Below are 27,444 nucleotides of genomic sequence, written 5' to 3'. Positions count from 1 at the left end.
CAACAGGCCTTGTTAAAGAACTTGTTTTACTATTGTGCTTAATTATTATAGAAAACTATGGGCATATAGAGTGCTTCCTGCTTTCTAAGGATAATAAAGCTGTCACTCAAATCTGTATATTCTGCAGAGTAGCACCTTATATATAGGGATATTCTGTGTTCTTTTTTTTTCTTTTTGGCCAGTACTGGGCCTTGAACTCAGGGCCTGGGCATTGTCTTTGAGCTTCTTTGTTCAAGGCTATCACTCTACCACTTGAGCCACAATGCCACTTCTGGCCTTTTCTGTTTATGAGGCACTGAACCCAGGGCTTCATGCATGCAAGTCAAAGCACTCTACCACTAAACCACATTCCCAGCCCTTTTGAGTGTTCTTAGAGGGATAAAGATCATTATAATGAAAAAGACACAGACTTTGGAGCCTAATATTAGTCTTTTTTTGTATCCATAAGTAGTTACTGATCACCTGGTTTGTATAGGAACAGCTTAATTCAAATCTAACTTTGTCCCATACACAAACACACACACGTTGAACTGATTAATTAACTTTTACAAACCTAGCTATATTTTTCTCGTTAAACATTACAGTTGTCTTTCCAGATGATGATTGAGAAGCTAATAAAAAAAATGGTGCCACAACAGTAATGGAACTTTGCACTTTTTTGGTTTTTTTTTTCTTTTTATTAATGGATTATGCTGGATGACTAATTTTGTTCAGATGACTACAGAACCTGCAAAAGCTGTTGTTGCTATTGATGCATAACATACTGCTGTTACGGGTTTTTTTAAATAAATAAAAACATATACATATAGAATTTGAATTTTTGAAACTTTAGCTGTGCTGTCAACTTTGAAAAAGTATGCCAGATTACCATATTGTGTTGGCACTGAAGAGAAATTAATAGCCATATTGGTCTAGAAATGTTAAACTTAATTTTTTCCATTTGTACAGGAGTAAACGCACTGTATCAAATATGTAAGGTTTTGTCTACATGGGTTTGAAACTAATATTCTCTAAATAATGAAAAAATCGAACATTCCAAAAACATGAGAATTTAATGCATTAGTATATTGCTTTTTCTTTTGTAAGTACAGGGATTTGAGTGTAAGGCCTTGTACTTGTTCTGCTAGTGCTCTAACCACTTGAGTCACACTTGAATCCCTTTTTTAAGCTTGTTATTCTGGAGTTGGAATCTTGTGACTTTTCTGTCTGGGCTGTCCTAGAACCACAATCCTTTGGATTTGCCTCCTGAGTAGCTAAGAGTATAGGCATGAGCCATAGATGCCCAGCTAGATTCCTTTTGATGTGCAGGTCTTCAGTATTATTTCCTTTTCTCTCCTTAATAGCAGCCAAAGAATATTCCTCTACCCCACACGCCCAACTAGTAGTGTGTAAAAGATATAGCCGGGGGAAATATTATTTCAGACTATCAAGGCAAGTTAAATATCACACTACACTGATACAATAAACTTGCTAGAAAATTACTGTATCCTAACCAGAATTTGGTTTTCCAAGAAGCTCAAATATCTTCAAGCTATACTTTCTTAGGAAACAACCCAGCAATCATATTAAGCCTTTATACCTTGCAGATACTGTGTTCTTAGGATCTGTGATGCCCTGCCTCGTATACTATGACAGAAGGCATGGAGACAGATCTAGGGCTCCATATTACTAGTGCGAACAGGAAAACACAACCACCAACTGGAAGGGAAATTCAGAGCATGTGTCAAAGGTCTTAGAATTAACATACCCTCTGGCCTGTCATTATATATAGTCATATCTGGAAAACTATTTTACAAAGAGTAGATGCAATAACACTCTGAAACTAAGACATCTGGGGCTGGGAATGTGGCCTAGTGGTAGAGTGCTTGCCTAGCATGCACTCCTCAGCACCACATAAACAGAATAAGCCAGAAGTGGTGCTGTGGCTCAAGTAGTAGAGTGCTAGCCTTGAGCAAAAAAAAAAAAAAAAAGCCAGGGACAGTGCTCAGGCCCTGAGTTCAAGCCCCAGGACTGGCAAAAAAAAAAAAAAAAAAGGAAATGAAACTAAGACATAAATTTTAAAATAGTAATGTAAAAATCAGCCTCCCTCCTTCCCTCCCTCCCTCCCTCCCTTCCTTCCTTGTGGTACTGAGGATTGAACTAAGGGCTTTCACTTGAACAATGCCCCACTCTGTCTCCCACTTTTACCTGGGATAGCCTAGGAGATCCTCCACCTTCTATCTTTCTAGTAGTTGACATCACAGGTATGGATCACCACACCAGATTGTTTTCAAGACAGGATCTCAAAATTGTATTTAAAAAAAGTGGGGAGGGGGGGCTGTGAATATGGCCTAGTGGCAAAAGTGCTTGCCTTGTATACATGAAGCCCTGGGTTGTTCAATTCCCCAGCACCACATATATAGAAAATGGCCAGAAATGGCGCTGTGGCTCAAGTGGCAGAGTGCTAGCCTTGAGCAAAAAGAAGCCAAGGACAATGCTCGGGCCCTGAGTTCAAGGCCCAGGACTGGCAAAAACAAAACAAAAGAACAACAACAAAAAACACTAAAAGTTACTATTTTGCAAAATTACAAAATATCTGCTATCTTACTTTTTTATTTACGTTCCAAGTTGATTAGGTACACAAGACTTTTTTGGGGAGTTATAGCTGGTATTCAAAGACTTTTCTGGTATTCTGGTATTATTGCTGGTATTCAAAAAGGCTTTTCTGTTGGACTGGTGTTTTACTATGAGCTATATGGGTGTTTTTTTTTTGTTGTTGTTTTTGTTTTGTTTTTGGACAGTTCTGAGGCTTGAACTCAGGGCCTATCTTTTTTGATCATGGCTAGTGCTCTACTGCTTGGGTCACAGGCTAGCTAAAAACCACAATCCTCTGATCTCAGCCCTCTTGAAGAGCTAGAAATATAGTTACCCAGTGAACCATGAAGCATGGATTTTTCTGCCAAGTTTAGCTTTGAACTGTGATTCTCAGACCTTAGCCTCCGGAGTAGCTAGGACTACAAGAATGAACTGCTGATGCCCTGGATAAAACCAACCTTCCTTCCTTGCCTTTCTTTTCTTTTTCCTTTCTTGCCAGTCCTGGGGTTTGAACTCAGGGCCTAAGCACTGTCCCTGGCTTTTTTTTGCTCAAGGTTAGCACTTGGCCAGCTTGAGCCACAGCACCACTTCTGGCCTTTTCTATATATGTGGTGCTGAGGAATCGAACCTAGGGCTTCATGTATATGAGGCGAGTACTTTACCACTAGGCCATATTCCCAGCCCCCTTCCTTGCCTTTCTGTAAGAGGCAAAACAAACTTAAGAGATAAGACAGTAATAATATTAGATTATTACTGCAGAATTTCAAAGTGATTTTAGATACACTGGTTGGTAAGGAAATGATTTTGTCATTTAACAAGTGAGGAAATAAGGTACAATGGTACAATGTAACTTGTCAAGGCTACAAAGCTGAAACTGCAAAAACATTCCTGTTTCTAATTCTATGCTTTTTACTTCAACTGGTTCTTGAAGTGTGGTACCTGAAACTACTTTTTTTTATGCAAAGTCTCACGTCCCAATGCAGACTTAATGAACCAGAAACGACATCAGTAAGCAGCAATGTGTCTTAACAATCTTCTGAGAATCAGACAATGAATTTGAAAGTCACTCCTCTATATTATGTTGCCCCACAAATACTTTGTGAGGTAACTGAACATTACTGGAAACAAATAAATAAGAGATGGTGGCGTTAGTCCTACTGCATCAGCATTTTCACATTTTAAAGCTCTTTCAAATTATCAGAGGATAATTAGAATGAGGTGTAAGGGCTAACCTGAGAACCTGAGTGACTAAATATAGTAAGTTTTAGTGTTAAATTACAACAGCTTCTAAGCCCTGGTGATGACTCCATGCTAGAGGGCTGCACCCTCACCCGTGATACTAGTTTCTTGTAGTTTGACATTTAAAATATAGGGAGCCCTTGCTCCCCTCTGTACCTAGGTAGCAACCATGGTAACTGACAGTAAAAAATGATCATAGTCATAGACTATAGAAATAACCATAACAGTAGTAGAAATGCTTTGGTAACTGTTGGGTTGGTTTACTTACGATTAAGTACTAGATTGTTCTAGCACACTCATGCTTGCTTAGTGGTAATGGAAAAATATGGTGGCAATGGTTAAAATAAAGTTGGTACTAAGTCAGCCTGACGGCAAAATTCTGCTTCTGTAAACGGCTTGCTTGACCCATTTGTGACTTGCTCTACATCCTGCATTAACCCCCTGCATCAGTGCTACGTGACCATCTACTGTCAGTTCCTGATACCAAGGCCAGTTCCCGATATCAAAACCAAAATAGGTAACTGAAAGGATAGACAGCCAATCAGGAAATCAAAACCAAAATAGGTAACTGAAAGGATAGATAGCCAATCAGGAAAACCCACGCTGGAATTTCCCTAGTGTGAGTCAATGGTGTTAAAGGGCAGCTGTTGGCATTGCAGTTTGCAGTTACTTTGCCTTAAAAGTAGCCTATGAGAGAGGGGAAGGGTCGCTCTCCAAGGGGGAGGCCCTGGCCATTCAATTAGTGATCTCAATGCTTGACGCCAAATAAACTTTGTTATACTTTTGCATTGGGTCAGTCTTGTTCCTTTGATCGCAGACCCTATCATGAGGATTCAGAATAAGCTTAGTGTCTGAATTCTCACCAAGACAGTTAGCTAACCTCTTTAATTTGGATTTGGACCAGCAAACCTAAGAATGGACAGGTCTTTCTGTCATAGGAAGTGAACTGACAAGAACTCTGCAATATCATCTGTTCGGGAAAGTTCACTATAGTGGAGTCTGTTTTATGCACAGGCAGGAGAGGAAGACAGAAATCAGAAATATGCCGATTTTTCTTAACTTGACCTATTTCTACAACTAATACTCTCCTGACAATGGTAACTCTGAAAATCAATATGACTATCTTATCTGCTGAAATCAAGTCCATAAATATTTACTGAGCACTTGCTAGATGTGAGGACATTGATTACACCAAGTACTATAGGAGACTCAAAGCCAAGATTCCCTACTTTGCCCCAGGAAAAGTTTCAAAGTTGTAGATAATGTCAGTATTTCACAAATAAAGCAAGGCAAAGGGAGTAAGTAACACAAAATAAAGTAAAACATTTGTCACAGAAACTCAAAGAAAGGTGGCGTCCCATTTTGGAAGGGGTAAGCAAAATATGAGTAAAGGAGAGAATCTCAAAATAGTGGAGGAAGATGGGTATATGAGTTGCTCAGAAAATGAGGAAGCAGACAGAGGTCAAACAGTCTGTGTAGAGAGAAATCATAGCATGGCTGTATGCAACAGTAGGAGAATACAGTAGGATTAGATTGTCTCTCCAGGGACAAACTATGCATGAAAAAGCCTGTTCAGGGCTGGAAATGTGGCCTAGCAGTAGAGTGCTTGCCTAGCATGCATGAAGCCCTGGGTTCGATTCTTCAGGACCACATATACAGAAAAAATTGGAAATGGTGCTGTGGCTTAAGAAGTAGAGTGCTAGCCTTGAGCAAAAAGAAGCCAGGGACAGTGCTCAGGCCCCAAGTCCAAGCTTCAGGATTGGCAAAAAAAAAAAAAAAACTTCTAAAATACTAAGGACAATCCAAATGGCTTAAATGGACACACTGTTAAACTAATTATAAACTATAAATAAAACAGAATACTATTCAATAAAAAAAGGAAAAGTGATCAATATATTTTGTGGATTTCAAGGGGATTATGCTGAGTGGAGGAAAAAACAGGGGTTGTGTGGATAAACAGAAAAGGGTATCTGGGACAAATACAGTCATAATATTCAAATGTACATACATGCAAAAGGAAGTAGGAAATGTGATAGGACTCCAGGAGGAAGGAAGTAGGAAACATGATAGAGGACTCCAGGGGGAAGGAGGAGAGGGAACAGGCAAGAATGATCAAGATGTACTGGACATATACATTAGCAGGTTAAGATGTAACACTCTTGTATAACCATTTGAAGACCAAAAAAAAAAAAAAAAAAAAAAGAAAGGAAAAAAAGGAAAATAAATTACCCTACCAGTCAATTTTGAGATATTTTTGTGAAATGCAAATGCTTTCCAAAACAAATCATAAACCAGGGAATGCCATGAGCATAATGCAGTTACATTATGATGAAATATAATTTTGTACAGAAAAAAACACTCGGTAAGTACAAAAAAATGTACCCAGATGGGCCAAAATGCACACACATACACAATGAACATTTCCAGACTATTATACATCACCAATTGTGTGATGGGATATATGCATCCGTATCTGGTACTGGACTTAACATTCAATTCATGAGATCCTTCTACATCACCTCCTAATAGCCCACAGGCTGAAACCCTCTTGTTGCTCACTTCCACAGGCAAGCCACAGATCTTTTCCAAGTTTAAGTGCCAAATTCATTGTAGTATTTATATATTTCATAGCCATCTCACATATGTAAAACTATGAATTTTAATGGGTATTTTTAGTTATCATTAACAAAATTCCTGAATGTTGACCTTCTACCATTTACCTGTAAGTTTCGTGATATTATACAATTTTGCATAGTGTAATGATATTAAAGGTATATATGGCATAAAAGCAGAACTGACTGTATTTTTCCAAATGATTAAATCTGGTGTCAGTATATCAGACATCATATGCCTCTTGATATATGGCAATATGAACCACACAGCACCCCAAGATTTTTACCAAAAATCTTGAAACAGTATAACCAAGCCTCATAGATCTAACCTTCATAGTGAAAAGAAATAGGAGTAACATTAGTTTAGTGTAACAAAAAGGAAGTAATTAGACAAATTCAAACTGCTGTAGTTATCCAGACAATTAGTTTCTGTGATTAAATCCTATTTTGGAAAAAAAAAAAAAACTACTATAGAACATATTTTTAGTAGCATAAGGGAAATTGACTAGAGACACCAGAGTATTAAATATAGAAGTATTGCTAACCTTAAGATTGTTATTACACTTAATTATAAAACATCCTTATTTTTAGAATTAAAATCTAAGTTTCTGTATGTTAAAAAAATAAATATGGGAATATATCTAAATGTTTCTGTATGGATGTATAATATAAATATACACTCGTAAGTAACAAGTTACTATAGAATTAAGTTAAAACAGATGCAACCAAGTTTGAGTAGGAGCAAGAATAATTTTATCACAGAATATAGAGGATAATGCTAATAACATTATGACAATAAAACAGAAAATAAGTTCATGCGGAAATAAAACAATTCATAGTTTCTAGTTCTACTACCTAAAACATGTCTTTACAAAACAGAAATCTGGGCAAGGCTTAAGTGGTAAGGTGCTTTTGTAGCAAGCACAAGTCCCAGAGTGAGCTGTGGGGCAGAGCTGATGCTTGTTGAAAGATAAGGATAGGAGTCGCCACTGAAGAATAAACAACAAAAAGCAAAAAAGGACTAGGGTGTTGCTCAAGCCATAGAGTGCTAGAATCAGAAAGATCTGAATCTAATCCCTTTTGGGAGGAGCAGAGGAGAGAAGGAAAACAAACATAAAAAACAGGACATTCATAGAAATAAAATATGATTATGTTACATGTAGAAAAATTACAGATATTTTTCTTAAACTTATGCAATTTTTTTATTTCATAGTTAAAGAAATATGCATACTTTTACCTTATCCCAGAAGTCAACAAAAGCTGTAAAGTCCCATTTCTTGGAATATGCCACATTGTATTTCAGAATAGCATCCTACAGAAAAAGCAGAAACAAGACCTCATGATAGAGTCCTGTGAATTATCTATGAATAATTTTGTCTCTTTAATAAATTACTTCAGGTAAACATTTTTTAAATTTTGTGCAGAAAAAGAAACAACCACTCGTTAAGTGCAAAAAAATGTACCCAGATGGGACTTGAACTCAGGGCCTGGGAGCTGTCACTGAGCATAATATTTGTGCTCAAGGCTAGTGCTCTTCCACTTTGAGCTCTATGGTCTTCTCTGAGTAGTTTACTGGAGATAAGAGCCTCATGGACTTTCCTGCCTGGGCTGACTTTGCTCAAGATCCTCATATCTCAGCTTCCTAAGTAGCTAAGATTACAAAATGAGCCACCAGCATCTGGCTGGCTCAGGTAATCTTAATGTTAAACAAACTTCCTTTTGCCATTAGCTATTCCACAACAGGAGCTACAGATGAACAGAATATATAATAATATATTAAGAAAATGAGATTAGAAAGGTCAAATAATAGAAGAAAAACATAATTACCCTAATGCATGCATTCTGAATATAAGGTGATATGGGCAAGATTTGGATCTTGGTTCATAAAAAATAAACTCTAAAGATCACAATGGTTGGTGGATCATGAAACAGTTAAAAGATAATGTACATATTCAAGTATGTGCATACATGTACATATATACATACATTGTGAATGTGTGACACAGACAGAGATACTATATACCTATAATGCTAAAATCTCACTCCAAGGAGATGAGATAAGGAAAGAGTATTTGCATCTGCAATAAAGGAAATAATGGAAAAAAGATGGAGAAATACTATTTTAAAGTATCAAATGATCTTTTCCCTTTACTATTGGCTACTTTTATAAGCTATATATAAATGGTTATCTTCTCCCAGCAATTCATACAAATTGTATTACTATAAGGGATAAAAAGCCGAAAAATTATGCCATCTGCTGGTATAACTTTTAACTGTTTAAATAGATATAAATCTGGCTTCTAGAGTCAGTTACACATAAGGCAATCCATTAGCTGTGGGGAAAAGCTATTATTTATCATTATAATTACATTTTATTATAAATAACAGTAATACATGTGTAGAATTTATAAACGATTCTATTAGTAATAAATGCTCATTTTCTTTTTTGTTTTTACTGAAGGAGGTACAAGTCTGAAAAATACTGTGTTAAATTACTACCACCCAGCTTCCTAATTTCCTTATTGTTAAAGAAAAAACAAAAAGACTAAAAACCAACACTCTGGGCTGTGGTTAGCCCTGTGATAGAATGCATTTACCAAGCCATGAAGCTGATCCCAAATACCACAAAAACAAAATTAAAACATTGCCAAAGAACTTCCTACAAGATGTGAGCCCACAAAAACATAGTATTTACTCTGAATCATGGGATATGCAAGTGCCTACAGAAAAGCACTAACAATAAAATAAAATGACAAAAGGTTTTATGAATCTCAAAAGTCTGCAAACACTATAAATACATACTATGAAACTCTTATTTATATAAACTGTCAACTAATCTATAGTGAAAGAGCAAACTAGTTGTCTGAAGCCAGAGCAGCAAGTGAAACAGACAACAATGGAGCAACAGGAATCTTCAGGGCTGACAGAAATGTCTTATGTTTTGACTATAATGGGGACTTCACCAGTAGATAGATGCAAATGTCAAAATGCATCAAAGTAGTCTCTTAAAAAGGAATGGTTTTTCTTTCTTTTTTTGTCGGTCGTGGGGCTTGAACTCTAGCCCTGGGTGCTGTCCCTGAACTCTTCAGCTCAGGCTTATTCTCCACCACTAGAGCCACAGCACACTTCCAGTTTTCTGGTGGTTAACTCGAGATGAGCTGGCTCTGAACCACAATCCTCAGATCTCAGCCTCCTGAATAGCTAGGATTACAGGCATGAGCCACTGGCCCCAAGCAGGAATGCTTGCTTTTTTTTTTTGTCAAGATGATGTACAGAGGGGTTACAGTTACATATGTAAGGTACTGAATACATATAAACTTCTTGTCATACTTGTTACCCCCTTCCTCATTTTTCTCCTTCCTTCCCTCCCCACAACCCACCCTCCTTGCTTTCACCATTTAAAAAAAAAATCTTTCCCTTGATGGACATTGTCATTCTAGTCTACAATGTTTATGGCCTCTATGATTATTAACAATAAAACATTTCCTTCCAGATCGGGTGATTTATACATTTCTTTCCTTTGCTTAGTGTAATCTGTTCTTTTTCTCTCATTTCTTCCCTCCTCCCCATTGCCCTTGATTTGCTTAGTTTACTCTCATCATTGTAGCTGTTGGGCCCTTCCTACTGTATTTTCCTCCCCCATTTTCCACTCATTGTGTGCCCTTCTAGTTTCTTTCAGATGTGCATGTGTATACACCATATGTGAGGTAAAGAGTATAGGGTCCTCTAAATACTCTAAAACTAATTGTGAAGAAGTCCTTTGCTTCCTTATCTTTGGAGTTCTTTTCAGCCTGGATATTAATTTTCATACATATGAATTAGTGTTTGTGTTTTACTTTTTGGTGCCTTTCTCCCAAGACTGACCTTTTTTGGTCTCTCTGTGAATTGGTATCTTGGGTCCTGTTTTCTTTGTCATGTCTTTTATTTCTAACACCCACATATCAGGGAGACCATCTGCCATTTGTCTCTATGTTCTAGGCTTGTCTCACTTAACGTGATTTGTTCTAGATCTGTCCATTTCCCAGCAAATGCCATTATTTTATCATTTCTAATAGCTGTGTAGAATTCCACTGTGTACAGGTACCACATTTTTTTTTTGATCCATTCATCTGTTGTGGGCCATCTGGGTTGTTTCCACATCTTGGCTATTGTGAACAGTGCAGCGATGAACATGGAGGTGCAGGTGTCCTGTCATATCCTGGATCCTGTTGCTCAGGATAGATGCCTAGGAGTGGTCTGGCTGGGCCATAGGGTATGTCTATGCTGAGTTTTTGAGGAACCTCCAGACTGCTCTCCAGAGTGGTGGTACTAGTTTACAATCCCACCAGCAGTCCAATAGGGTTCCTCTGCATTCCCTCCAGCATTTGTTGTTGCCTAAGTTCAGTGTTGTTTTTATTTGTATTTCCTTTACTGCCAGGGATGTTCAACATTTCCTCTTGTTTCTATGCCACTTTTATTTCTTCTTTTGTGAAGTCTCTTTTTAGCCAACCCTTGCCCATTTAGTGATTGGTTTATTAGGTTTGGGGGGGATTAGTTTCTTGAGGTCTCTGTAGATGATGGATAGTAGGCTGGCTGTCTTTCTAGCTTAATGTCTATGTCTTTAGCTGTGCAGAAACTTTTTATTTTGATGTAGTCCCAATTGTCGAATCTCTTCCCTATCTGTTGTGCCCCTGGGACTCTGTTCAGGAAGTTCCTGCCTATGCCTATAAGTTCTAGTGTCTCTCCTACTCTGTCCTTCAGTAGTTTCAGGGTTTCAGGTCTGATGTTGAGGTCTTTAATCCATTTTGAGTTGGTGTTAGTGCATGGTGACAGGCTAGGGTCCACTTTGAGTTTTCTGCATATGGCTGCCCAGTTTTCCCAGCACCAAAGGCTCAATTTTTTCCAATGTAGGTCTTTGGCTCCTTTGTCAAGTATCAGCTGACTATAAGTATATGGTTTTATTTCTGGGACTCTATCCTATTACATTGCTCTTTGGGTCTGTTTTTGTGCCAGTACCAGGCTGTTTTTGTTATGATGGCTCTGTAATAGAGCTTGAAATCTGGCATTGTGATACCTCCTGGGCTACTCTTTTGCCTGGTTGCTTTGGCTATTCTAGGTCTTTTGTTGTTCCAGATGAATTTTTGGATTTTCTCTATTTCAGTAAAGAATGTCATTGGGATTTTGATGGGGATTGCATTGAATTTATCATCTTTGGCAATATGGCCATTTTCACGATGTTGATTCTCCCTATCCATGAGCATGGAAGGTCTTTCCATTATCTGGTATCCTCTATGATTTCTCTCTTTATAGTTTTTACTAAATAGATATTTTACATGTTTGGTTAGGTTATTTCCTAGATATTTTACTCTTTTTTTAACTATTGCGAATGGTACTGTTCCCATGATTTCCTTTTTTGCTTGTATACTATTGGTGTACAGAAAGGCTGCTGACTATTGTAGATTTATTTTTGTATCCTGCTACTTTGCCCAAATGGGGAATGGTTTCTTATACATAAATTATTCCTTAATGTTGGTAAGGGGAAAAACATTTCAAATAATACTTATTCTTTAATTCCTTACTGGGATTTTATTATCATCATTAATCTCTCATGTGAGGGATTGGTACATGGAGAATAATAAAATCTGAAGATGTTCAGTCTTGTATACAGGTTGGTGTCAGATTTGCATATAATCTACACATATCCTCCTAAATATATTCAAGTCACCTCAGGATTATTGATGATACCAAATATAATGCAAAAAGTTATTATACTGTAGCAGGGCACTGACGGCTCATGCTTATAATCCTAGCTTCTCAGATCTAAGGATTGTGGTTTAAAGCTAGCCTGGGCAGGACAAAGTTCATGAAACTCCTACCTCTAATTAACTACTGCCCCCCACCCCAAAGGCATAAGTAGAGTTGTGACTCAAATTGTAGAGCACTAGCCTTGAGTGAAAATGATTAGGGAAAGCACCCAGGCAATGAGTTTAAGCCTCAGGACCAGTATATACATGCACAAAGTTATACTGCACTATTAGAAAATGAAAAGAAAAAAAAAAGCCTATGTATGTATAGTTCCATGTGAGAATTTTATTTTCAAATATGTTGGTTTGAATCTAATGATGAAGAACCTGTAGATGGCTGACAGTTATTTTCCCTTTAGTATTCAAATCTTAGAAGTAGTCTACCTTCTCACATTAGAAAAACTGGATGCTAAATTATATTCTTAGCTATCATCTGTTGAAGGAGTTCAAGATGCATGATAGTATGTCTTAGGATCTTGTTCATTTTTTAAGCTTTGAATCTAATTCCTCCACATCCATGAACAAATAGTGTATCAACAGCAAAAAGGCTATTATATTCTATCACTATATTCATAATCATATTCAACCAAGGGTTTTAATGTTTTCCCCTTCTTCCCTTCCAGCATTTTCTCAAAACAAAAAAAATTACTATAAGCACACAGAAGTCTCAGTGGATTACAGTTCTGTTGAATCTAGCATAAGATAAAGAACAAGAATGGCCACTTCCTAGGGCTGGGGATATGGCCTAGTGGCAAGAGAGCTTGCCTCGTATACATGAGGCCCTGGGTTCGGTTCCCCAGCACCACATATACAGAAAACGGCCAGAAGTGGCGCTGTGGCTCAAGTGGCAGAGTGCTAGCCTTGAGCAAAAGGAAGCCAGGGACAGTGCTCAGGCCCTGAGTCCAAGGCCCAGGACTGGCAAAAAAAAAAAAAAAAGAATGGCCACTTCCTAATGTCACCACAGTGCACTAAAGAACTACCAAGTGGTAGGAGACTGTAATTCAGAATGTAATGACTACTCGGTTTATTTGAAGAAGAAAAAAGAAAATTCTTTTTTTTTTTTTTGGCCAGTCCTGAGCCGTGAACTCAGGGCCTTAGCACTGTCCCTGGCTTCTTTTTTGCTCAAGGCTAGCACTCTGCCACTTGAGCCACAGCGCCACTTCTGGCCATTTTCTGTATATGTGGTGCTGAGGAATAGAACCCAGGGCCTCATGTATACGAGGCAAGCACTCTTGCCACTAGGCCATATTCCCAGCCCGAAAAAAGAAAATTCTTAACAGCCCACCATAAAGACCATAAAGAATGTAGGACATGTCTCACAAATAAATGGAGGCTGGATAGTGTCTTGGGCAGCCTGCTACTGTTTATATAAGTGCATAATTGAGGATTTTGAAAACCAAGTCTAAAACACAAACTGCAGACATAAAATTGAGTACTTTAAACAGATAGAAAGAGGAAAGAGTCAGTGATCCTAGAAAACACTACAGATACAGGTATGTCAAATGGTATTTATTTATACATTGATATTCTGCATAAAGATTCCATCTTTGCATTCTTCAGCATCCAGTAACTACATATGATTGCCTACTCCTCTGGAGTAAATAGATGATATTTTCTGTGTAGAGTTATTCTTTTCTTCTTAAATCCTGTACATACTATTTGGGTCTTTGGATCAGTGGTATGCTGAATACAAAATTTCCACTGTGATCATAAACACAAATACTTTGTTATGTTTAAAATGGAAAAAATTAATTTGCTATTCCTGCATAAGCACTATACTCATCAGAAGTTTATATTTAGTTCTGTTTGTACATATGTAATTAATATTAACTGATAGACCTTTATAATTTCTTCTAGTTACAAATCAAATTACTATTTTTGTGGTTTTTTGGTGCCAACCCTGGAGCTTGAACTCAGTTCCTGGGTTCTGTCCCTGAGCTTCTGTGCTCAAAGCTAGCACTTTGCCATGTGAACCATACCTCCACTTCAGGTTTTTTGGTGGTTAATTGGAGATAAGAGTCTCACAGACTTTTCTGTTCACACTGGCTTCGGACATGATCCTGAGACCTCAGCCTCCAGAGAAACTAGGATTACAGGCATAAACCTGGATGTTAATCCAGTTCAAATTACTATTTTTTAAATTTTATTTTATTTTTGTTAGTGCTGGAAAACTCAGGGCCTCAAGCTTACTAGACAGGTGTTCCAAAACGTAAGCACTGCTTACAAGTCCTTTTTGCTTTTACTTTGTTTACTTTTCGGGTTAGGGGGTGAAAGAGGGTCTTTCTTCTCTGGGAACTGAACTCCAACTGCATTCCTCATACTTAGGCTTCCCACATGGTCGAGATTACAAACTTAAATCATTATGCCTGGCTAATTGTTGGGATAGAGGTCTCAGTAACTTAGCTCAGACTAGCCTCAAACCACAATCTTTCTCATTTCCACCTACCAAGTCACTGGGATTATAAGCATGTACCACCAGGCCTTGCTCTAAAAGGAGTCAATTTTTTTTAGGTATATTACAAAAATGAGAAATAATATTTGCAAAAAAGAAATTCTCAAAATAGATTACTATATAACATATCAATGCTTTTCATGTTAAGAAAGAGAAAAAAGCCCAGGAGCTATAGAAATGGAGAGAAAAGTTAAAAATAATTTGGTGGAAAACATTACAAACCCATGAAAATGTCTACAACAAATTAAGGCACTGAAAGAAAATGACAGCCATTTTCATGAAGTATAGAAAATCCTGTCACTGTTTATATTTATAAAAGTTAAAAAAAAGTCTATGGCTACAGTTGCCTGTAATATAAATGCATTCATGCATATTTTAGATATTACTAATGATTGCCTTAGAGTAGTAAATGAAATAAAAAGTAAATTATTGCCAATCTTATAAATGATTAATAAACTACTAACGCTAAACTCAATGTATATTTTAATTATTAGGAAACCTCAGCTTCCCTTTAGGCAAATACTGCTGTAGTCATAATTCTTTCCTGATCTCCTTTTAGGAAATTTCAGAAGCATAGTAATTTTAAAACAAAAAATAAAGGAGAATCTTAGACGGAAGGAAATTGGACAGGGAATCAAGAAACAGAGGTCTTATTCCTGGTTCTCCAAATGATTCTATGTGGCTCCAGGCAAGTCATTTACAACTCTCAGTTGTTCTGTTTAGTTCCCAGTGATGGAGTAGAAGAAACCAAGAAAGTCTCTAAGGACTCTTACTTGAGCCAGGAAGTAAGCACCCTGCATACAAAGAATGCTGTTATTCTACCTGATGATTTTAAAAACATGTCTTGCCTCTTCTTGAAGCAGAAACAGAAGACCCATCCCTAAAAGCTATATATGAGAAACAAAATTGATAGAAGAGCATACCTTTAGGTTTTGGGGTCGTGTGAATTTGTTGAGAAGTGCAGTCTGAATGAGCTCCCATCGGCTACCTGCAGTTCGTTCACCATGCTTAGAGAAAAAAGAAAAGCACAGTTAGGACAATTCTGAGTTAGTATGACAGAATGAAAAGCCAAACACACACACACAATAAACCATGTTTCAGGTATTTGTCTTACCTCATCCTCCACAGGGTACAAGTTTTGCTCAGAACAAGGCATTTTAACATGCTTGTTATCCCACAAATCTTTATAATGTGTTGGAAAAGGTTTGGGAACCTCTCCCATTCGCAAAAGATCTACCTGAAATAGATAGTAAATGGGAAAATGCTAAGTGCATAAAAATTAACTTCCTTCTATAAAATAATGCAAACAATGCAGCCAAAATAAACAAAGACCCTAAAATACCATACTCACTTCCTCTCAGTTTTCAAGTCACCATGTCTTGTGTATTCTAATTCACTCCATCTGGGTGTGAGGGCCTCAAGTTTGCCTGAATTTCCACCAGCAACATCCTATCTCTCTCCTTAATGCCACAGACTCCAAGTCACATTCATCCCCCCATAAAACCATTATCCTCACTTAAACATTATTTTTCAAAGTTTTTTTTTCCATTCTCCTAGTCCTATAAGACCTGTACTCTGATTTCAAGTGTCATTCTGTTTTATAGACCCTCATACTGATTGACAGGCAACAGTTAAACATGGACCTATGGGGACAGAAAAGAGAGTCCTTGTTTTACATGCTTATGAGTCTTGTTTCTGCCTCACAATGGTGGCTCACACCTGTAATCCTAGCTATTCAGAAGGATGAGATCTCAGGATCACAGTTCAAAGCCAGTGGAGGCAGTAAAGTCCCTAAGACTCTTATCTCCAATTAACCACCAGAAAAACCAGAAGTGGCAATGTGGCTCAAAGTGGTAGAGCGCTAGCACTGAGCAAAAAGAGTTCAGGGACAATGCCCTGGCCCTGAGTTCAAGTTCCACAACTGACCAAAAACAAACATACAACAACCACAGCAACAAGCTCTGTTTCCTGCCCTCCTACCTACCCTCCCTTTCCCTGCTCTCATAGCTCCGTTACTTATAACTTATAAGTGAAACTTTCCTCGTTCTTAGGTTTCTGTCTCTAAATCCTGGTAAAATGGTTTTGTAAGAAGAAATCTTGGCGTGAACCGAGAAGGACTGATACCCAGGTTCTCCTCCAGATAAAATTTGCTCTGAAATGTTACTTTTGTCTTCCTTCACTTCTTAAACAGGTAAAGTGGCCCCTTGATCATGCCATAAAATCTTATTGTACTTTTAAATTCTAATCCCCATGGGCTTTCCTTAGGTGGTCATGGATAATCACATGGGGAGAGTAACTTTCATATTTTTTGTCAAGGAGGGGGCTGCACTGATGTTTTCATTCAGGGCCTTACTCTTGCTAAGCAAGCACTCTACTGATGAGCCACAGCTCCAGTACTTTTTCTTTTTTTTTGTTTTGTTTTGTGTGTTTTTTTTGCCAATCCTGGGCCTTGGACTCAGGGCCTGAGCACTGTCCCTGGCTTCCTTTTGCTCAAGGCTAGCACTCTGCCACTTGAGCCACAGCGCCACTTCTGGCCGTTTTCTGTATATGTGGTGCTGGGGAACCGAACCCAGGGCCTCATGTATACGAGGCAAGCTCTCTTGCCACTAGGCCATATCCCCAGCCCCCAGCTCCAGTACTTTTTTGGCATTGTTTATTTACTTGTTTATGTTTATTTTTGCTTATTCCTGTTGGATATGGGACTTGAACCCAGGGCCTGGGCACTGTAACTGAAATATTTTGCTCAAGAGTACCACTAAAACTTTCAGTTACTTCTGGTTTTCTGATGGTTAATTGAAGATAAGAGACTTACGGGATTTTCCTGCCCAGGCTGGCGTCAAATCATGATCCTCAGATTTCAGCCTCTTAAATAGCTAAGGTTACAGGCATGAGCCACCAATGCCCAGCCTGAATTGGTTTATTTTTGAAATGGGGAATCTCAGTTCCTGCCCAAGTGCATGAACTGTGATTCTTCTATATTTTGCTTCCCACTGTAGCCACAATGGCAGGCCTGCACTAGCAGCCTGGCCTTTTCTGCTGAGATGGGAGTCTCATAATGCTTCTCTGCCTGGGCTGGCCTGGAATCAGAATCCTCTTCTCTCATGTTGCTAGGCTGACAGGTACACACCATCATGAGGTCTGCTGTGCATATGCCCAGTCTGGCCAAGAACCATCCTGTTCTCAGCTTGCCAAGTAGCTAGAATTACAGATATGAGGTGAACAGCTCAGAATGATTCTTGAAACTTCATGTCAGTAACTCCCTATAGAACGGGTTTGAAGAATGTCTATTCTAGGAGTGGACCCTAGGGGACCTTCTAGACTTCTATTTCTGTGATTACTCACTTTCACTTTTGAAAACATATTTCTTTTCTAATAAACTATTCCTTTTACTACAGTTCCGGTCATTCCTGAAGTCTCACTGGACTCACTGGACTCAAGGTAACTGTACGAACCCTCTCATAACATTACCTAAACAGTATTTAGACATGCTAGAAGTCTTATATTCCTTAACTACAATAAATTCACTTTCATTCCTAAATGCCTAACTATATGCTATCTCCTCTTACTTCTTTCAAGCAGTTTCATTTCATTGTGTTGTTACATCATTATCATACTGAAAAACACTTATTTCTCCTTTCCTGATTAGACCTAAAGTTTTGAAGATAACTACCAATCTTTGTATTTGGAATATTTAAGACAGAAACTTGTGTGCATTTTACATACTTAAGTACATGCAGAAGTACACTTACATGTGTCTGCATATAAACAAACACAATTATTACAGTAGCATTAAGTAAAACATTATCTTTAAGTAGTTGTACAAAGAGGTTTGAATTCAGTACATCTTGATCATTATCACCCCTTCCATCATTTTCTCCCTATCTGTTCCAATACCCATTAAATAAATATTTGAAGAAAGACATTTTAAATTATAAAAGTTTTGGACTTAGCCAATTCTGGAAATGTAATACAATTGGAATCACACAATATGTAGGCATTGTATTTGGCTCTTCAATGATCATGTTTGTAAGATTTATCTGTCTCGTAACATATGTCACCACACTACAGAGAATCATCACATAAAACATATAAAAAGTATAGCATGCTACAAGTGAGGGGTTCATGGGATTATGAGAACTTGTTCTAGATATTTATTTTATCTGGTGAGTAAGAAAGGTTTCCTTGAAGATGTTGCAACAGAATTCTTTCAGAGATGGAGTCTCAAAGATGTTTTTGCCCAGAATGGCCATTATCTGCCATCAGCTAGATATTAGCCTCCTAAGTAGCTAAGATTATAGATAGGTATATACCAATGGTGCCTGACTATAACTTTCAAGTTTTATAGGGAGCCTCAGCTCAGTTTGTCCTGAGTTTCCAAGGAGATATTGGACTTGGATTTTGAACAATTCTGGAACTACTAAGGATATGGGGGAACTGGACCTGTGGCTCAAGTGGCAAAGTGCCACCAGCAGTGAATTTAAAAAAAAAAAAAAAAATCAAACAAGGGCACAGGCCTTGAGTTCAGGTCCCAGTACTAGAGATGGACTAGATGTACTTACACAGTCAGATGGATATAAGCTTTGGGAATCTAGTTTGGATCTAGACTATTCCTTAGAGGTTTGGTATCCACTCATGAAGCTATTGGGAGGTAAAAGATCTGTGGAAGGAAGTAAGCCACAGGGGTGGGCCTCTGGAGGGAATTTTGGAATCCTCTCCCTTCTCTTCTTTTTAGTCAGTGCCCAGCAGTTAACATCTTTAATGCCTCTGTTTATTTTTAAAAATTAACAAAAAAAATCTAACAAAACTTTTATTGATTATAATAAGCTCACCCACAAAGTGCTCAATTTGGTGATATTTAATTTAATGAGCTATGTAACTATTACCATAAACCAGTCATAGAAAGATTCCATGAGTTATTTAATAGTGTCCGTTATTCATCTCATTTTTAGTGTTTGTATATTTTTCAAGGACTATCACAACTACAACAACTCTTCGTTTACTTCTCTAGTATATTTTCTTCTAGATTATTTTTTCTGACTATGGTAACTATACATAAACATAAGACATTTATATGCAGTACCTAATTACCCAAGATGTCAGATATTAGTAGTTACAAAATTTCATGTAATAAAATAAAACTAGTGTTTAGCTTTAGAAATTGCATGAGAACTCAATGCTATAAACATGAACATTTGTGCATCTTTTTTATCACAGACACACATACACACAAACCTTATTCTTAAGTATATGTATCCTTTTGTGTGGAGTCAACTGCTTATTATTCAATTTCCTTAAACAACATGGGACATTTTAATCTTTGGTGAAGGTGAAAATACTCTGAGCAAAAATAATGACTCGCCATATTTGACTATGGACCATTTTTCAAAGCTGGCCCAGGCAAGAAAGATAATGGAACTCTTATCTCCAAGTAACTACCAAAAAGCAAGAAGTAGAGCTGGTGAATCAAGTGGTAGATGCCAGCCTTAAGAAAAAAAGCAAGAGTGCAAGACCCTGAGTACAAGCACCAGATCTAGCACAATTTAAAAAAAAAAAAATTAAGTTAACTAAGAGCTAGGGAAAGTAGGGAATGAGTTTTATTGCTTAACAGATACAGAATTTGTTTGAAAAGTGTTAAAACAGTTACAACACTGAATTGTATACTTAAAATGGTTTAAATGATAAACTTTATGTTATATATACAACTGTTAAAACATGAGATTGATTTTGGATAGGCTAAGATAATTGTGAGGTAGTGATAGAGATGTATCTTTTCTTAGAAAAGAAGCCAAAGCTGGCCAATGAATAGAACCATAAACAGTTTTGAATTTTCAGAACTAATATAATACTTAAGAAGTGGATAGGCAATAACTACTGCCAACTTGCCAAGTGAATTTTTAAGAAAAGAAATCAGATGGGCACCAATAGCTCTAGCCTGTAATCCCTAGGTATTCCTGAGATTTGAGGATTGCAGTTCAAAGCCTGGCCAAGAAAGGAAAGACTCTTATCTCCAAATAACCACCAGAACTTTGGAAGTAGAGTTGTGGCTCAAAGAGGTAAAGTGTTAGCCTTGAGCAAAAGAGCTCAGGGACAGTGCCCAGGCCCTGTTCAAGGCCAACAAGTAGGGGGGAGGGGGAGAATGACAGGACACCAATAAGCCAAGCACTGTTGGTTCACATCTATAAATCCTGCCTACTGGGAAGCTGAAAAGATGATTGTGGTCTGAGGCCAGCCAAGGCAGAAATATTCATGAGACTTTTCAGTTTGTAGATGGACTTAGTAATGCATGCCTGTCATCCAAAGCTAAATGAGCAGCAGAGCAGCAAAGTCTACTAGAATCAATCTCAATGGACAGGGCTGGGTGTAGTGGTACATGCCAGGTACCAAGGGAAACCTACAAATAGACTAGAGTACAGGTATGTTCCTGGACATGAAGAAAGACCCCCTTCTCCAAAATAACCACTGCAAAAGGAGGAGAGTAAAGAGGCATGGCTCTGTGAAAAAAAATATATATATATCATGCTCCACAGTGCAAGGCCTTGAGTTAAACCCAAGCACCACCAGAAATCAAACAAACAAAATTCAAGGTTCTTAGAAATACTGAAAATTCAATTTGATCATGAACTGACAATGATTCATCTTGTTAAGTGCTATATTGTTTAGTGTTACCTGTTTCTCCATTCTGAAGACTTCATATGCAGAACTTTGTAGGCACTGGTTAATTTTCCTATCAATAAATATCACAATAGATCATGACTTCCAGTCTTCTTAAGAGGTGATACTCACCCGAACAGTTACTGTGTGACTGGCAGAGGGTCTCAAGAGAGGTAGCCGGGACCCACACCGCGGCATTGTCCTCATCTCCTCAATAGGTGTTCCAAGCCACTTCTTATCTGGAGAAAGGTGAGGTGGAATGCACTTAGGGATTTTCCTTTCTGTTCTTTCATGTTTGATTTCACATTGTTCTTTTCTAAGGTTGAGAATAAACACGTTCAGACAAATTATTTGTTATTTTGGTTTCCTTGAACACACAAATACGAAGCTTACTCAGAATACTATTTTTTAAGTGAGCCATGTTTGTTCTCACTTCAGTTTTTTGTTTTCTATTTGTAAAAAAAAAAAAAATTATAGGGGCTGGGGATATGGCCTCACTAGGCAAGAATGCTTGCCTCATATACATGAAGCCCTGGGTTCGATTCCTCAGCACCACATATATGGAAAACGGCCAGAAGTGGTGCTATGGCTCAAGTGGCAGAGTGCTAAGCTTGAGCAAAAAGAAACCAGGGACATTGCTCAGGCCCTGAGTCCAAGCTCCAGGACTGGCCAAAAAAAACAAAAATTATAGTGCTCATATTAAAACCAGGTGCTCATTTTTAATATTATGTGGAGGGAATTTCCAAGCATATATAAGTCACTTTGAAAACAGAAATGAGTCATGGTTAACTATATCAACTACCTACTGAATCTTTACACAAGAGTTTCAACCAAGTGAACTTAGTATCACATACTAGAAAATGAGAGCTTAGAAATTATTGACTAAGCTTTAATTCTCAGTATCGTAGTCTTTAACATTCTGTATAGGGTAATGGCAAAAATAGAAGGTCTCTAATCAGATACATATGGAGTTAAATCCCAGTAATACTGCCCATGAGTTACAGGATTTCAGTGAATTTCTCAATCCAAATCTATTTTCTCATTTATAAAATGAGTCATGAACCCCACTTACATGCCTATCAGAGTATTAGAGAAAGCATAATATACAATGATCTAGAAAACACAGCACCTATCACCAATGTGATTAAGTTTTATGTTTTATAATTTCTATAAACTCCAAGTGGAAGTTCATGAAACTAAAACTGATTGCCACTATGTCTTATTTCTATTTCTGGCCCTTTTAAGAGTTTAAGCAGGGCTGGGAATGTGGCCTAGTGGCAAGAGTGCTTGCCTCATATACATGAAGCCCTAGGTTTGATTCCTCAGCACCACATATATAGAAAATGGCCAGCAGTGGCACTGTGGCTCAAGTGGCAGAGTGCTAGCCTTGAGCAAAAATAAGCCAGGGACAGTGCTCAGGCCCTGAGTTCAAGCCCCAGTACTGGCAAAAAAAAAAAGAGTTTAAGCAGTAGTCCATTTAAATTTAGCATAAATAGTTAATAAGAAACACAACTATTTTTTCAACTATAAATAGCTTTAAATCATCTTAAAAAATTTAAATTATGTTATTGGAAAGATACACCTGGTAGAAAATAATTACCTTCTGTCGTCTGCTTTGGGCACTCTCATGAAATGGTCTGTGATTTTAGAATCCTTTCTTCCATGCTGCCTCGAGTTTCTGCATTCTATATTAAGGCTAGAGGTACTACCAGATGGTCTGACATTTAAATCACTCATCCCAGTGCGACTTTCTCCACCTTCAAACTGAAAATGCAATTTAATTTCACCTCCCTTAGTAGAGAACTGTTTTTTAAGTGCAATGTCAGCTTCTCTTTCTTGGCACCTTGAATATTTATTTGCTGTTTGGGAAGAACTACCATCTTCTTGCTCATCAAAACCTTGACTTGCCTCTTCATCTGCTTCTGAGTCTTGACAACTGTTTTTGGAATTATCTACATCCATAGGTGACTCGGGTTCACTTTCCTTTTCAAATGCAGGAGAAATTGCCAGGCTATTTTCTTGTCTACTCAACTTGCTGTCATTTTTTAGTTCATTTCCAATGTCCTCAGAGCCAACATCTGACAATGGACTCTCTGGTATCACATCTATTTCCTCCTGCTGACAACAGCCTGCAGACTCTTCCACAGAATGGTTTCTGGCCTGCTCATCTTCTGTAATCTGCTTGGCATTTGCAAGCTTTATAGGTGTCAGGAACTGCTGATTATCTCTATTTTCTTCACTATCTGTGTCACTGTGGCCATCAGTTTGTGGTGACTGATCAATATTAGCGTTACTAAACTGCTCTGGAACAAGAGTTACTGGAGGAGGGTCACTTTTCCCTTCTGTCTGTTTCCCTTCATTTTGCCACTTACACATAGCTGTGGTCTGATGTTGGTTCAAATATTGTGTACTTTTTTCAATGGGTGATTTATCAACACTTAGCTGAGAAACATTCTCTAATTTTTCCATGTTATGTTGGTAAAAGTTATCTTTTTGTACAGAACTCATCATGGATTCTATTACTGTATTGTTGTTTTCTTTACTATGCAAACTACAAGAGAACAGAAACAGCCAAAACCAACTTATGATATAAAAAAAGTAACTTACTCAACCACATCCCCATAATGTGACAGCAATAGAGCATTCCCTGTGGTTACCTGAGCATAGTATACTCTTTTGTTAATCCGTGTCTTTGAACAAGTGCCTGTTATGCCCTTCCCAGCTGTGCACCTGCCAAACATGTCATTCCTTCAAGTCTTCAACTTCACTCCCTTCTGTCTTCCCTCAAGGCCAAAGGATTAGCTTAACTCTTTGTTTCTTCTCCATGATAGCTACCACTCATACCTTTATTTGCTCAGACCTCCAACTGCTGCATTTAACCTAAAAGGCTTATGTGCTTTGTGTCTGTAACCAACATAGTACACATATGTCTTAAAGTCAGGAACTCTTTTACCTCTGGATCACAAATATAAAAGTCTATACATACAAAATTCTAAAATGATAAATTCAAAGAACATAGATGAAGAAATACAAAAAAGAGAAAATACCACGAAGCAAGATAACAGATTATCCCCAAACAACTCCAAATCATGTGATTCATTTCTCTGTATAGTTTATCTCCATTTGTACCTTTCTGATTCAGTTGTCTTGATTCCTTTAGTGTCCATCCAACTGGTAATAGTCTTTTGTCTAAAAACTGTAATAAAAAACTAAGTAAGTGTATACTCATACACTCCTTTACACAGAAAACACATATATAAAACAAAATACTTTGCTGGGTTGTGTAGGCTAAACAAAGACTAATCATACCCTATATTCTCAAATATTAAGATAGAAACAAAAACGCTAATACATATGGCACACATAAAAATTGGCTGGCCCCTAAAAGGCCAAGTATGGACAAATGTATGTGCTTAAACACTGTGGGCTGAGGAAATGGCTTAGTGGTAGAGTGGTTGCCCAGCATGCATGAAGCCCTGGGTTCAATTCCTCAGTACAACATAAATAGAAAAAGCCAGAAGTGTTGCTGTGGCTCAAGCTGTAGAGCTCTAGCCTTCAGCACAAACAGGCTCAGGGACAGTGCCCAGGCCCTGAGTTCAAGCCCCAGGACTGGCAGAAAAAAAAAAAGAAGAAGATTAAACACTGTGAAATCAGAGCTATGGAATTAAATTCTGGCTATCTCACAGGCACCCTATATAACTTTTACTCTTTTTCTCTTTTCTCTTTTTTACTTTTTTTCTCTTTTACTCAGATTCTTTACCTGTAAAACATTCAAATTAACATTTTTCTTCATGGAGTTGAAGTGACAGATCAAGTTAACAAGCTATGTATTTAGGACACTATACGGCATATGCTCAGTAAAGGTTAGTTCTTAATTACTATTAATGTTAAAAAAAAAAAAAGATCCTGACAAGGAATTAAGATATTCCCAGGAAAAAGACTACTTTAGGAATGACAGTAATAATCAGTAAGATTTCCTGAGATAGTGCTTGAATTGGGCCTTGAAGAATGTATAGTCACATAGTAAGAAAATCCTAAGCAAAGCCAACAACAGCAGAGAACTATAAAGACTTAGGAAGAAAGCAACAGCAAATATAATTCCAAAGTCAGCTTGGTCACAGAGGATCTTGAATGACCCATAAATAGAAGTACAAAAACATGCTTTAGAGTCATACTCAGATTCACAATCACAGAATGCAAATCTAGGAAGTTATAGCCATCCATGAAAGTCGGAAGGACAAACAGGCAAGAAGACAGAACTTAGTGAGAGAAACCATGGAGAAAAGGGCTGGGAATGTTGCTTAGTGGCAGAGTGCTTGCTTAGCATGCATGAAATCTTGGATTCAATTCCTCAGTATCACATGAACAGAAAAGGTCAGAAGTGGTGCTGTGGCTCAAGGGGTAGAGTGCTAGCCTTGAGCACAGAGAGGCTCAGGATTAGTGGCCAGGCCCTGAGATCAAGCTCCAGGACTGGCAAAAGAGAGAGGGAAGGCGGGGGGAGAAACCATGGAGAACGAAAGAGGGAAAAAAACCTTTTTTCCTGTCAATAGTTCCCAAACTGGGTCATCAAGAAGCTAGCAATAAATGGATCACCAGGTCATATTCCAGACCTACTAGGTCAGATTCTGGGAGACTTTCAGAAGAAATAAGAGGAGCTAGAATCGGAATCTATTTTTTAGCAAAGTAATTTGAAAATCAACTTCATTGAAGGACTATGAGACAAGGACTAAGTCCTATTAAGAATAGAAAAACCAAGAAGATCCATTGCATACTTCATGATAACTGGGGACAGTAAGCTTTAAGCTTAGAAATGAGTAGAAATAACCAGCAGACAATGGCAAAAAGTAGAGCTGATTAGTTCGGGAAGAAAAGATACAAGTGTGAGTGTGTGAGTGTGTGTGTACGCCAGTGTTCAGGCCTGCACACTCTCCCTTTGCTTTTTTCACTCAATGCTGGTGCTCTACCACTTGAGCCACAGCTCAACTTCCAGACTTTTGCTGGTAAACTGAAAAGTCTCACAAACTTTTCTGCCTGGGCTGGCTACCAACTGCTTTATCCTGCTTAGTGGCTAGGATTATAGTCATGAGGTACCAGCATCTGGCTGCAAACTATGTTTAAGTATGCTTTCAAAGTTTGTGATATACTGGACACAAATCAAATAACACTTTATATAAAAAGACATTCTCAACCACTCTCTAATTCCAATGAAAGAACTTATACACCTATGTCATAGGTGACCTTACTGTGTGCTATTATTTCCTCAGACACCAAAACAGATGTAGACTGAAATAAGAAAATCATTTATTTATCACTGAGATAATAGCAAAAGTAAAATGCATTTCAAATTTGGGAAGAAATATATTCCAATACTTAAGTGCCATACAATTTTTATCTTCCACAAAGTGTTCAACTGCCATGTAATTAAAATGTACCTTTTATAGAGTAGCCCAACTAGTAAAAGAATCTTTTGGATTAGTATTCTTTGAATGGTTTCTATCACAAAAACCAAGGTATAAAGTTGATATTTCTTGTTAAACATCACTACAATAATTTTTATTTCATATTTCTGCAGTGAATTAGGTTTCTACAAAAAAATAACATCACTCATCAGTATTTGATAAAAGGATTGACTATTTTATTTAGAGGCTTTTTTCCTGCAGTTCCAACTTTCTATTTAATTTCATTACTCAGGTTATGATCCCTGAAAAATGTCCCAAAACCTGATACTAATTCTAGAACATTTCAATTTCAGATTATAAATGCTTAGCCACTGACGTATAATGCAAAAATCCCAAAGTCTGACAAATGTCCAAAGTCTGAAACACTGTGGTTGCAAGCATTTCACATAAGTAATAATCTGTACCAACTACATCTATGGTCCAGAAAATCCTTAAATTACAAATCAGCATTGTAAAAACATACATTTTTTGAACCAGGTTAGGATTTCCATAAATGTGAGGATGCAATGTAAAAAAGTTCCTCTAACACATACAAAACACAAATCTACAGAAACTAAAAACTGCATTTCACTTAGGTAAACACAATTCATTGTTATGCCATTATATTTTGAAATTTTCAACTATAAGGATTTTATTTCTTGTTTTTTGTGGGGGTTTTTGCCAGTCCTGGGGCT

The 27,444-nt window shown here is 37.6% G+C and overlaps 1 protein-coding gene and 1 long non-coding RNA gene across 4 annotated transcripts in view; one reads left to right on the top strand and one right to left on the bottom strand.

Moving 5' to 3' along the window:
• Parg (poly(ADP-ribose) glycohydrolase) overlaps positions 1 to 27,444 on the bottom strand; it is a 120,548-nt gene that overhangs the window by 89,600 nt on the left and 3,504 nt on the right. For all 3 annotated transcript variants that reach the window (XM_048339291.1, XM_048339293.1, XM_048339292.1), the window contains 6 exons: positions 24,441 to 24,507; positions 22,912 to 23,862; positions 21,444 to 21,627; positions 15,775 to 15,897; positions 15,584 to 15,667; positions 7,663 to 7,737 (listed from right to left, as the gene is read on the bottom strand). In XM_048339291.1, the coding sequence (XP_048195248.1) occupies positions 7,663 to 7,737; positions 15,584 to 15,667; positions 15,775 to 15,897; positions 21,444 to 21,627; positions 22,912 to 23,862; positions 24,441 to 24,507 (1,484 nt within the window). The remainder of the gene's footprint in view (positions 1 to 7,662; positions 7,738 to 15,583; positions 15,668 to 15,774; positions 15,898 to 21,443; positions 21,628 to 22,911; positions 23,863 to 24,440; positions 24,508 to 27,444) is intronic.
• On the top strand, positions 5,518 to 7,435 carry LOC125346596. The gene is made up of 2 exons (XR_007209975.1): positions 5,518 to 5,867; positions 5,904 to 7,435. It is a non-coding gene; the product is annotated as an uncharacterized LOC125346596 (long non-coding RNA).

Source organism: Perognathus longimembris, chromosome 2 (assembly GCF_023159225.1).
Source record: "Perognathus longimembris pacificus isolate PPM17 chromosome 2, ASM2315922v1, whole genome shotgun sequence".
Classification (NCBI taxonomy): domain Eukaryota; kingdom Metazoa; phylum Chordata; class Mammalia; order Rodentia; family Heteromyidae; genus Perognathus; species Perognathus longimembris.
The sequence above is the reverse complement of the archived record's forward strand: the minus strand, read 5'-3'. Positions and strand labels throughout refer to the sequence as shown.